This window comes from Hypomesus transpacificus, chromosome 16, assembly GCF_021917145.1.
Source record: "Hypomesus transpacificus isolate Combined female chromosome 16, fHypTra1, whole genome shotgun sequence".
Lineage (NCBI taxonomy): Eukaryota > Metazoa > Chordata > Actinopteri > Osmeriformes > Osmeridae > Hypomesus > Hypomesus transpacificus.
This window is the reverse complement of record NC_061075.1, coordinates 2,886,542-2,899,489: the sequence shown is the minus strand read 5'-3', so window position 1 is coordinate 2,899,489 and position 12,948 is coordinate 2,886,542. Positions and strand designations below refer to the sequence as shown.

Sequence of the window (12,948 nt, the reverse complement as noted above, 5' to 3'; positions counted from 1 at the left end):
TCCACATATTTATATATTTTAAGAATGTCAAGGGGAGATGTCAATGCTTACGTAGGCCCGCTATGGCAAAGTGTTGACACAAAAACAATAACCTCGAGCTGCTTAGATCACAATCAATGCAGTAGGAAAGGGTGAATGCAGCATCGGCATGTGTGAAAACCTTCCTGGTCTGTCAACCTTGGGTTGAGTTTCCAAGTGTGAGATACTGAGGTTGAGCTCCACACTGGGGACTGCAGAACACCCCGGGGAGCGGGAAGTTCCTGGGAGTGAATTTGTGGCGTGAGGGGGGGGGGGGGGGGACTCCCTCACCACATAGCTGCTGACGTGCAGATGTGACTTGCAAACTGAAAGGCTTTTAGCGCGGAAGCATCCTGGGAAAACAACGTTGTCTGCTTAATCTGCTTTGACATTCACAGTGACGATGAAAGCCGTGACATCTTTTCTATTTGCGATAACGATCAGAAAGGTCTTTTCTAAATATGAATATTTTTGCCTGTTGCTATCAGGTTGACATTTGGCGTGGCCCTTTACTGTCTTACTGAATTGGAGCTGTGTTCTAACCATGTGTGTTTGTGATGTGAAGATAAAGATCATCTCGGGAGAAATGGGAAACTATGTGATGGCTTCCCTTTTCTAGTCACCTGTGTGTTTGTACACAGTCATAACACAGCAGCTGCTTTAGGAGTGCTCACGCATTGTTAAGTTCTACTCTGCACTCTAGTTTGGAAGCCAAAAAGGTACAGAGTATCGCATACATAGTGAGCAGCGGAGGACTGTGCTCCCTGAACTCAATTTTCACTTCAAGCGTCCTCTTGGTGTGACCTTTGCCCCCATACGGTGCGGAGGTGGCCAGGACTCCCCTGATGGGCTGGCCAGCTCGTTACCCAGACGACAGAGTTGTGCGTGAGAGCAATGCTGTGACCTGCCGCTAATAGGAAACATCCTGAGAGCCACAAAAACCAGGAGGGGTAATAGCAGTTGTTTAACTGGGTGCCTCATTTCAACTTCACTGTGTGCTTCAATCTTCATGACTCCAAGCCACAAGGGTGGTCTTAACCACGAAACTACACTTCAACAAAAACATGCTGGATCTCGCAAACACAAGTCAACATGACAGGAGTGGAAGTGTTGTCAAGCCGAGTGTTGAACAGAGCATTTCAGTTGTAGTGTGTGTGTGTGTGAATTTGTAATCATGGTGTGAATGTAGTATGGTGTACTTGTATTTCTAAGGATGGGTGAAAATGAGATATAAATGTAGCTTCCATCTGCAACACTGTAGAAAAGATGATGAGAAGCAATTAACAAAGCAAAAAAACAAATTACACAGGATATATGAAAGCCGTTGCTATTAGAGCTGGCGTTCATGGACTCCACGGGCGATTAGGGAAAATTCGGTTAATTATATGAGTCCCTTTTCCACACTGCAGCAGCTATATGAGAGGAAGATTTTCAATGTGTCACTGTTTCAAATTTTAAATTATTCCATCAACACATAATCAAAACGAGTTACAAAGGAAAAGTTGGGATTCAGTGGCCCAAATTCCCTACCCTCATGGTGAACGCTTTTACTCGTTTTAACATGTGAGACAGACAGCGCAGAGAGACAATCAGCAGACAGCTCTACACAGCAGACAGCTCTACCTGCACAGCAGACATACAGCTCTACCTACAAAGCAGAGAGACAGCTCTACCTATACAGCATACAGACAGCTGTACACAGCAGACAGACAGCTCTACCTACAAAGCAGAGAGACAGCTCTACCTATACAGCACAGACAGCTGTACACAGCAGACAGACATCACACCAGAGAGACAGCTCTACCTATTCAGCATACTATCTGTATGCTCCACACAGCAGACAGACAGCTTTACACAGCAGACAGACAGCTCTACCTGCACAGAAGACATACAGCTCTATCCTCACAGCAGAGAGACAGCTCAACACAGCAGAAAGACAGCTCTACACAGCAGACAGACAGCTCTACCTGCACAGCAAGCAGACAGGTGTACCTACACATACAGACAGCTCAAGGGGGAAGAATGAACTGGGGGTGGGACACCATGGAAAGAGCCAAAAGATCTCAGCCACTAGCATCAACTAAAACGATGTGCTTTCTCCTGTCACAATTTTACAGTTCCCCTTATGAATCTGTGATGTGCAATAGAACGATGAATGACCAGGAAACCAGAACAGCAATCTGTTAGCAGACATCTTAAACATGAGGGTTTTTGTAAATGGGAGGGAGATCAGGTGTCCTTGCTGGGTGACCCAGACGGTTTTTGGACGGTAGGGATATTCCTATCTAATAAGACCCATGCTATTAGCATATCAAGTAGGACTTATGAAGAAAGGTTAAACAACAGAGTCTATCACCGTCTGTGAAAGTCACCCTGTGGATAATGTGGGGCTCAAAGTCCTCCCCAGCAACGAGGAGACAATGACGGCTCGATTACTGGTGTTAAACATCAACATTAACACTTCATAAGGAGGGGCTTTTCCACCGAGGAAACAGAAGACAGGATAATTACACATCCTCTCAGGGCTCTGGTGCACGAGCCTCATACAGCTGGTGCACAATCCTTGATTGGTCCAATTTGGAGTTGTAGTCTCACTCTTTTATCATATTGATAAGGTTCATGACGTTCCTTTGGAATGGGAAAAACCTGTTAGTGATTACTGCTTTGTATCTTTTCATCAAATGTTTCTAGGTAAACAAGAGGTGAGTAAACTGGTCATATATTTTACAGTGTGTCTAATCACTGTACTGCAACCTTACCTGGCACTCCAGTTTGAAGCTTAGCCTAGTGTAGTTAAGGTCAACGTGCTTGCCTTAATTAGCTTTCATGATACACCAGAGACAGTAATGAACTGTCTTTCCCATTGGGCCTCATCTCAAACAAGCCAATTATGACTGGGCATGCAAATGCCACTCTTAACCCTCCCCACCCCCAATTTAGATTGCAACACAATCATCAACTCTCAAATGTCGTGACATTTTGACACTGTATGAGTTTTTACGAGTAAGATTTGAAAAAACAAACAAAATATCTATTTGCATCCCATATGATGAGTAAACGTATAATTTCTCAATTACAAAAGTGTGTCCAGCATGTTGAATGTGGAGCAGAGATGCCCATAAACAAACACCTGAGTGAGGTTGATTTTGCTGTGGACTGCATTAGCGACATTGTTTAATTCGAACAGTCATTGAAATAAAGCTGACAGATTTAAATTGAATTAAATTAGAGAGAGTAGAGAAAGGGAGGTAGAAAAAGGGAGTGAGAATGACAAAGAGTGTGAAAATAAGGGAGAGAGAGAGAGAAAGGTAGAGGGACAGAGAGAAAGATTAATTTAGGAGGGGAGTGATGAGAGAGAACATTGACAGCAGGTCGTTCATCACAGAATGTCTGGTCCATGCCTTGGTAGCAGCTCTCAGGGTCACAGCAAGGTCATCGCCAGGGTTACAGCATCCGTTGTGTGGTTTCTTGGAGTCGTGCAAGCAGCCAGCTTCTGCTTTCCCTGCTACTGTTGTATCTTCTCAGGGTCACATGAGTAACAGGCAGGCAAGGAGTATCCACTGAGTACACACTCATACATCCGGTTTTCTCACTACAGAATATCTGCACGGACCTGTCTGCACTAGAGCCTTCTTACATTTAGTCCTTTAGCAGACACTCTTATCCAGAACAACTTACAGTAAGTACAGGGAAATTCTCCCTGTGGCAAGTAGGGTGAAGTGTCTTTCCCAAGGACACAACGTCATTTGCCACAGCCGGGAATCGAACCGACAACCTTCTGATTAATAGCCCGACCCCTTACCCGTCAGCCAACCGACCCTCTTTCTCTGATGGTTTGTGACACACACCGACAGGCTACCGTGCGGAGCTGGGAGACATCTGCATCCTGATTGGCCTCACGCATTCCTACGCACCCAAAAGTTGAGCTTTTCTCACCTTTTGTCAATTTTTACGGATGGAAAAAAATAAAGTCTGCGGACGTTTTGAAACTTTAAGTCAAACGCACTCGAATTTAGGAATGAAAAATGAAATACACAGCGAGGAATACGCATGCAGTGAGGATGGGTACTAAGGAAAGTACTCACCATTAACCAAGAAATGTCTTTGTGCCATGTCTCTAGGCGCAGTTCACATTTCAAGTCTGTCCCCCATTGTCCTCAGAGATCATGTCAACATATACTCGCTGTGTTATGAGTGTGACACATTAAAACTGCTGTATCCATTACCGTAAATGGGAATTTCCCCAAGGTGCACAACAAATGCATGTTGTCACAAGTAAGACAGTAGAACATTGCATGTGTTAGTCACACTGTCACGGTCAGACAGCTCACAAACAGCATGGTGGGTGAAGCAGTGTCAGTGGTGTTCTGAGAGGATGAGAGACATTGGATTATTTATTTAAGTGATAGCCTGCTCTAGCCTTAAAGGAAGCCTGGTACACAGGGTCTACGGACTGTGATGAGCGTGCAGGGTCTAGCTGTAAGGCCTGCAGGGTCTAGGGGCTGGTCAGCTCACAGTCCAGCTATGGTAGAACACATTACAATTTAAAAAGGCTCTTTCCTGGAGGAGCACCAGCCTCATTCTCCCCCTCGACACACCAGCTTCAACCTTTCAGATTAACTCAGCTCCAGGACCTGGTGATCCTTGATAACCCTGCCCAATCATTTCACTTCAGACACGTTTTAAAATGTTCCTTCCCCCATAATGTGTCCTGCTGCGCTTTTGTCGTCATTCGTATGTTTGTCTCAGTTCGGTTTGTCTTGACCCGTGTTTAATCTTGTTATTTCTGGTTGGAATGTGAATGTTCTTACTTTCTCATATAGCTTTCTTCAGAAAATATTGTTCAACTTGATGAGCCTGCAGTCATCTCTGCTCATGATAGTAAAGTAAGTAAGTCAGTAAGTACATTTTATTTATAAAGCGCACTCTAACACAGCAAGGCTGACTGAGGTGCCGAACAAAAGCACAAAAAGATACCATAAAATACATAATAAAAACAAAATACAAACAGTCAATAACAGTAAAATAAGTAACATAACTCAAGAGGTAGTGTGAAACGCTGGTGCATATAAGTGCGTTTTAAGTTTGGATTTAAAAACAGACAATGAAGGAGCCAGCCTGATAGAAAGGGGAAGTTGATTCCACAGCCTAGGACCAGAAACTGCAAAGGTTCTATCACCTATATGTATGCAGCATGACCGAGTGTATACAAATAGTTTGTCTGCAGACCTCAGTGACTTAATGGGTGCGTGTAGTTGTATGAGGTCCGAGATATAGAAAGGGGCCTGTCCATTAAGAGCTTTAAAAACAAACAATAACATGTATTCTATACTGGTCAGGAAGCAAGTGCAAAGAGGCCAAGACTGGGGAAATGTGATCAAACTTTCTAGTGGATGATGACATTCTGGCAGCAGGATTATGCACCATCTAGAGGGAGTCAGATGGCTGAGCGGTGAGGGAGTCGGGCTAGTAATCAGAAGGTTGCCGGATCGATTCCCCGCCGTGCAAATTGACGTTGTGTCCTTGGGCAAGGCACTTCACCCTACTTGCCTCGGGGGGAATGTCCCTGTACTTACTGTAAGTCGCTCTGGATAAGAGCGTCTAATAAATGACTAAATGTAAATCTGAAGACATCATAAAGGGAATTGCAATAATCTAAACATCGAAACAATCTAAAGATATGTTTAAAACATGCATGACACCCGTAGCGGGAGTGATTGGGAGCTGACAGACTGTGTGTTTGTGTGTGTGAGTGTGCATGAATGAATGAGTGTGTGTGCATGTGTAAGTGTGTGTGTGTGTGTTTGTGTAGTTTCTGCAGCTCTCTGGTTTTTTTGTGGCATGTGATCTTGTGATCATATCTTATTGAAACATGATTCACTGAGAGAAGACAATATGCAGCAAGGCCGTAATCATAATATATATTCAAATCTGGTCAAAATGTCCCCCCCAAATATATTGATATAAAAATAAAATTATAAATGTGCTACGCTACGATAGGCAACCACGCACGCTGTCCTAAATGATCATAACAAATTTAATTTGTCCTGCCCAATGTTGACTTCATGGCTACGGCCTTGATATACAGTACATCCTGCTATCATGGGTCTCAAGTTCAGAAACATACTGGATCATGAATATAGAGTTCTAGAACATCCTTCTATCATGGCTATAGAGTTCTAGAACAGCCTAAAGCTCATGGGCTCATTTTCCATCCAGTATCCTTTTGCACATTTATCCCTAACCAGCACAGGACAGGTATCTTGAGGTTTGGGGAGCCTTATTTGATTTTGCCAACGTAATTGATTATGCCTGACTGAGTCATATAAAGTTGTAAAATTGCTGTAAAGTACTGTAGCGCAAACAATATATCACCGTGGAACAAGCCCCGAATGACGCCACGGAGTGTCACTGATTCATCGAGCGTGTGACCTCCACTCCAGCCTTATAACGGTCCTGGGGGGAGGATTAAGACCACCAGAACGAATACTAAACCGACAGGCTACGAGATAGCAGAGAATAGCAGAGAACAGAAGAGCGTAATGATGAAGACCTCCCAGTGCCAAACCAGAGTTTCTCAGAGCGGCAACGCGAGTAAAGTGACCAACCTCTACAGGAGCGCGATGATCCCGCTCAGCACCGCCAGCATCACCCTCGCCGTTTTACTCATCTCAGCAATCCCCGTCTGCACTAGTAAGTTCTTATCATTTGTGTACATGTAGTGAGACTTTAAAATGACCTACTTTGTTTCGAGGAGTTGTGTTGCTTTGTACGACTTTTGGCCTTCTGTGCTGAACCCGTGCAATTAAATTGGTTGTGTTTTAGTCAATATTTTTTATTTTTACGTTTAAAACTTTTTTCAAATGGGAGATAGGACGTTAAACCAGCTTTGGACGTCTCTAGGTGGTCACGCATGAATACATTTTAACTGCATGATTTTAAACCATGGAAAACCAATGATTATTGTCTGTATTTAGGAAGATATGAACAGTTCCTTCATGTTTAATAGCACCATGATGAAACATTTCTGTAATTAACGTTATCGAATCAACTTTGTTTAATCAAATTTAGTTTGAGAAAAATCTGAAAAAAGAAACTTTAAAAGACAGATTGAAATGTCTGTTTTTGAAACCAATACAATTCAGATGAAGAAAAAAACACGAAACGGGAAAATTAACAGTTGTCAGTACGTGTGATAGCCTATATGGTAGGACTGGCATATTATTACTTGTAACATTGACTGTAAGACGACTTGTAAAAATACATATGATTTGAGATTCCGGCCAATGCATACCCTCTGGTAAATAATTCCAAACATGATATTGTAACTATGTTGATGTTCTGCTACAAGATCATATGACGAATCTGCCCGCCTGTCTATCTGCCTCTGTCTGCCTGTCTTCATACCTGTCTGTCTGCTTGACTGACTTTCTGTCTGCCTGCCTACTCACCTGTCTGTCTGTCTGACTACGTGCCTGCCTGACTGTCTGTCTGTCTTCCTACCTGGTTGTCTGCCTGCTGACTGATGAAGGTGCTCCAGTAGTGCTGCAACGAGCCACAATAGACCAGGACCAACTTCTCAGTCAGGTTAGACCCTCCTCTTTTTCTCTCTATCTTTTTCTCGCTCCCTCTCTTCCTTTCATTCTTTGTCTCTCTACCTTTCATCCTTTTTCCCCCTATCTTTCTCTTTTTCTTTCTTTCACTTCTTTCTTTCTTCCTTTTTCTGTCACTCCATCTGGCTTGATGGTGACACATCTCCCCCCCCCCGCCCCCCAGGTGGATGAGGTGTGCTCAGCCTACCTCTCTGCAGACCTGCCATTTCGGGTGAGTGAGGATGTAATAACGAGCTGAACGCTCTTCAGGCTTTACTGCTCAGTGTAATCAAGTCTCTAATGACAGCGCTGTCTTATTACACTTTTTACATAATCTCATCTTCATTCAATGTATTTGTATAGACTAATCCAAAACTTAATCACATGAAATAAATGTCATAAAGATGACATGTTGAAATTAGATGAAAATGGCTGGTTGTGACAAGGTTTTTGTCGGATCATCTCCTTAAATCTCTCTGCTGAAGCCATCAGACCTGCTGGGAGAAGTCTGTGTCCTGATGCTAGTTCAGAAGTCCAAGGTAAACACAACGACCAGACATCCTTTAAACTCATGTATACACACGAAAAAGGAGTATACATCAAAGCCATTTAAATGTATTAAATGAGAGCTTAATATATTTTAATTGTATTGTATTGGACAATTGGGAGTGTCCTTGAAATTTACTGATTTGTCTACTCATATAGTTACTGACACATTTAATGTGTGAAAGTACTTTTTAAGTTTACTATTGTAACTCATTTGTAAGCGTAATATTTTTTTTTCACCTGCGTACACATTTTAGTTTCTCGTGATGCACTCACATTCATTTGACATTAGCCGTGTATTTAGATCTATAGTGTGTACTCAGCATTTGATTTCTTCCTTTTTATAGGAGTTGAAAACCCGTGACACCAGTAAAAGGGTCAGTACTTACTTTACTACCATTACAGTGCTCCATTCCCAGCCCACCACAGAATCAAACATTGACAATTTATTTTTCTATATGTGTGCATTTGTGAGTATGTGTGTGATTGACTGTCTGTGCATCTCTACGTGTATGTGTGTGCAGTTTTTATTTCACTACTCTAAGCCTCAAGGTGTTGCCATATCAGAGAGGAGGGAGAGTTAGTTAAGACTCTACTCTGTGGCTCCCTGCATCACTAGATGCCTGTCACTTGTCTGTCACTTGTTTTCTGAGTGCAACCAAACCATGTTACACATGAAATACGCATAAAAAACATGAAAACAAACACAGACGTTGTCGATGCTATGGAAACAGGCACAAGGGCCGACACCCAGTCAATCATATGTGGGTCACTGTGTGCTGGGTGTCCCTCTCTGCATGCTTCAGGTCCATGTGTGTTGCCTTGTTAGCTGGTCTGTAACACCCTCCACATCCCTTCTAGCCTGGGCCTTTCACACTGTCTAAACCACTCGGACAGCTGTGATAATACTGATGTTCCATGCCCCTCTTTAGCGCTGCCTCTGTGTTCCTGCTTCCTGTCTCTGTGTTCCTACTTCCTGTGTCTGCGTTCCTGCCTCTGTGTTCCTGCTTCCTGTGTCTGCGTTCCTGTTTCTGTGTTCCTGCTTCCTGTCTCTGTGTTCCTGATTCCTGTCTCTGTGTTCCTGCTTCCTGTCTCTGTGTTCCTGCTTCCTGTCTCTGTGTTCCTGCTTCCTGCCTCTGTGTTCCTGCTTCCTGCCTCCGTGTTCCTGCTTCCTGCCTCTGTGTTCCTCCCTCTGTGTTCCTGCTTCCTGCCTCCGTGTTCCTGCATGGCCTAAATTATGTGTGATGTTATTGTGGTGTTTTGTGCTACTGTTTCTGGAAACATTGATGCAGAGTCTGCAAATGAACACAGGACTGCACTGAGGACTCACTATGGACTTTTAAACTGGATGTACATGTGCGTGAGTGTGTGTGTGTGCTTTCCAGTACTGTGGGTGTGTGTGTGTGTGTGTGAAAACGTTTTTACCTGAGTCCTCTCTGCACGCCCCGGCCCCGTGTCAAGGGGTGGCTGTTCATGGTTCTCATGTTTGTCCATGTTGGTGTGTGGATGCGTCAGCCCCCCATGTTGCACCCTCTGCTGCAACTGGTTCCTCAGCTTGATAAACGGCAAGTGAAAGGAATCAGACTGCACGTATGTACCCTCCGTGTGTCACACATCCATGCTTCACTTCCAACGTCTCCTGGGAAAGACACAGCAAAACGACCAGTTGACGGATTGGTTGACAATTTACTGGTCACCTAATGATCGATGTCTTCGGATGATGCCTGGGCTCCGATTAGTTTAACTCCGGAGAGACAAGGCAGAATACATTAAAAAAGATGGAACGCCCGTTCTACTGGAAAGTCCCTTTAGGATCTCCTGAACACTCATCATGCAACTAAAGAGAAAATACAATAAACAAAACACAATAATAAAGAAACATAAAAAAAACATGTTGCAGCAGCTTCTGAGTGAGAGTGGTCTACCTCGACATGCGTACACAAGGACGCGTGTTATTACAAACATGTCATCTTTAACATGCGAGAGTGTTTTCCTCTGCAGTTCCCTCTCTCTCTGTACCAGCTTGGCCCGCATTAGCTGTTCCTTTCCTACTTAGGGCAATTATCGTCTAAAATTGGTGGGGCTAAGTGGTGAACTTCTCGCTGTCTGACATTCGCGTAGTAGAAGCAGCGGAAACATCCGAGGAAATGTGGAAAAGTGACGCAGAAAACGCTGTGTGTTGGACGAGGAAGCTGCTGCTTTGGGGTTAGAAGCCTAACAGATAACCAGCACCCACTGACCTACTAGCAGAGAATAAATGCTGTGGGGAGGAAGGAAGGAAGGAGCCTTTCCTGGTTTCTTGGCTGTCTGTCCCTGACTTCCTGTTATGACCTGACTTCCTGTACTGAACCTGACTTCCTGTCCTGACAGTGTGTGTGTGTGTGTGTGCAGGAGGACCTGAAGGGCCCGGCTGGCATCCAGAGCAGAGGCTACTTCCTGTACCGGGTAGGCAGATCTCTGAACCACTCTTCAACCTCTAAACTGAGTCACAAGACCACACCACCAGGAAAATAACATTCCTCTCTTGTTTAACAGCCACGAAATGGAAGAAGATCTCTAGAATATGAATAAGGAAAAAGTGCCAAGGTATTTAGCCTATTAGATCAACCTTTCCCAATACTGGTTTTCAGGACCCCATGCCCTGCTTGTTTTAAGTGTTTCGCTCTTCAAGACTCATCTAAATCAGGTGTCCAAAGAGGAAAACATCAAAAACACACAGGACAGTTTGTCCTGAGGACCTGATTTGAGAAAGGCTATTACAGATGTCAGATCGTTTTAGTGCTTGAGTTTTATGGAGCTGAGTTTGTAATGTGTCCCTCAGTGTCTGCAGGCTGAGGTGCTGTATGGAGAGGATCAAACCCCCCGTCCTAGGAAGAACCACACCTACTCACGGCCCCTGTATAGTGATGTTGAATGTAAACAAAGAATCCTAATAAAGTTGCTCATTGTTTGTCCAAATGTGCTGTTATGATAATGTATTTTGAATTAAAGCATTGTGATATAATTACTTTTGTTGTCCTATGGTTTTGTGGAGCACGGTTTGCTCCTCGTGGTTTGCCTTTCAGCCTTTTATAGCCTTTTATTCTCGTAATGATGATGATGATGATAATAATGATGATAACGCTATGCGGACGTTTCCTTCTCATCATACACCACCGACCCACACCGCCGACCAATCCATTCAGCCAGAGGACAGACCTGATCGAGTAGTAGCCTGTATTTTTCATTTCAAACCACCTGATACAAGAAGCCTTAGCATATACAAATGAAAAACTAATAACATCATATTTTTATACCCTGATAGTCTATTATAAATGAATAAGAATAGTAATTTAATTCCCCTCGTACTGTAAAATAACTGATCCACAAGGAAACTTACAATGACCCAGCAGGAGAAACAGTTGCGTTCTGAGTTATAGTGCGGGGTGTTCTGCTTCTAGAAGCCAGAGGGACTGGCTTCACACCTTGGATGCCGCGCACGGACATCTGCATCGCAGGTTGTCAGTCTGGAGGTCTGGGTGTGAAATCACCCTGCGAGGGGCCGAGTCTGGAGGTGAGAAACAAGCCAAGCAGAAAGCTTGTGTCACCTCGCCAGAAAGAGCAGACCGTTCCCTGGATCTTTTAGCCCGCCACCCCGCCGCCTCATGACACTGTGACAAGAATGTGAGATTCCGTTTGAATATTAGACCACAGCACTACCAAGTGGTTTCAATGGCATCAGCGTTAATACTCGTGTTAGGACTTTTGGTCTACTGAGATAGGAGGGGAGGTTAATGCAAAAACACATGATCATACACTTTTTAGACATTTATTATAAACTAATTTAAGCATCGAAATTATACGGTGTCGCTTGAGGTACAACGGTGTTCTGAAACCGTAGCTTTTAGGTCGGCACAGCACGGCAGGCTGTCTGCAGTACCTGCTATAAACAATAGATGGCAACGTAGTCCTGGAAATAATTACTTGCATTTGACTTCCCTCATCAAGTAAATCAACATGTTAAAACAAAATAAAACAAAATTACAAAATCAACAATGTGCTTTATTGGAATGTCTGGAGCATACATGACATGTCACATCACCTTCATCCAAATGAAATGAAACAAAAATGTAATTTTGTTATTTCTAAGTTTATAGCCTACACTATTATTATTGTTACTACTCTAATATACCGAGGTGAAATCAGTTACATATTCGAGATTCAACAGACATTCTCAAAACATTGAGTCCAGTCTGGGAGTTTCTTAAACAGTAGAATGTTTTTTTCTTAGTACTTTGATAAGGCGACTGTTAATCAACGCCAAGCCTAACTGCTCAACAACACAGTTGTAAACGCGATTCTTAACAGGTAGCAGTCTTTATGATTTACAGTTAAAGGTCAATTCTGATAACAAAATAACCCGCAACGCTCCATTACATTTAGGCAGTTAACAAAGTAGCCTACATCCTTACAGCACTACGGAGCGATCCTGAAATGGCCCGACAACTGTGTTGAAAATATACGAATGGAAGATAATAAGACCAAGCATGTTTTATATAAATATTTACCTTTTTCTTTTTTTTTCTTTTTTACTAACCTGTTTAAACACATAATACAGCGTTTCAGGAACTTGACATGCTAAGCTAATGAAGTTGTAGACTTATATCCGATTGGCTGCACATTGACTCCGCCTGAACACGCACAAGCCAGTGATTGGGTGTATAAACCGTCATACAAGCGTTCTCAGCGCGCGCAGCATGCTTCTTGAAGGTTGGTTGGCCAGTGCATTTGACCCAATTGGCATCCATCCAAT

The 12,948-nt window shown here is 43.3% G+C and overlaps 1 protein-coding gene and 1 long non-coding RNA gene across 4 annotated transcripts; one reads left to right on the top strand and one right to left on the bottom strand.

Annotated features, from left to right (window-relative positions):
- Positions 1 to 3,227: 3,227 nt before the first annotated feature.
- Positions 3,228 to 12,787, bottom strand: LOC124478501. 2 transcript variants are annotated; one of them, XR_006957242.1, is made up of 4 exons: positions 12,704 to 12,787; positions 11,536 to 11,703; positions 9,582 to 9,795; positions 3,228 to 3,535 (listed from the first exon to the last, which is right to left on the bottom strand). It is a non-coding gene; the product is annotated as an uncharacterized LOC124478501 (long non-coding RNA). The 2 variants fall into 2 exon arrangements; XR_006957243.1 differs by lacking the exon at positions 3,228 to 3,535 and having other exon boundaries at positions 9,322 to 9,795.
- Positions 6,074 to 11,165, top strand: nmu (neuromedin U). 2 transcript variants are annotated; one of them, XM_047036745.1, is made up of 8 exons: positions 6,074 to 6,711; positions 7,550 to 7,605; positions 7,795 to 7,842; positions 8,096 to 8,149; positions 8,504 to 8,533; positions 10,527 to 10,601; positions 10,692 to 10,742; positions 10,978 to 11,165. In XM_047036745.1, exons 1-7 carry the CDS (start codon positions 6,561 to 6,563, stop codon positions 10,725 to 10,727), a joined length of 450 nt encoding a protein of 149 aa, XP_046892701.1. In that variant the 5' UTR covers positions 6,074 to 6,560; the 3' UTR covers positions 10,728 to 10,742; positions 10,978 to 11,165. The 2 variants fall into 2 exon arrangements, with proteins under 2 accessions (XP_046892701.1, XP_046892703.1); XM_047036747.1 differs by having other exon boundaries at positions 6,079 to 6,711; positions 10,548 to 10,601.
- Positions 12,788 to 12,948: the final 161 nt, after the last annotated feature.

Coding starts and splice junctions, on each gene's coding strand:
- nmu (XM_047036745.1), top strand. CDS start 6,561: ATGATGAAGACCTCCCAGTGCCAAACCAGAGTTTCTCAGAGCGGCAAC. Junction 7,606..7,794: donor AGGACCAACTTCTCAGTCAG/GTTAGACCCTCC, acceptor CCCGCCCCCCAG/GTGGATGAGGTGTGCTCAGC. Junction 8,534..10,526: donor CCCGTGACACCAGTAAAAGG/GTCAGTACTTAC, acceptor CTGTCCTGACAG/TGTGTGTGTGTGTGTGTGCA.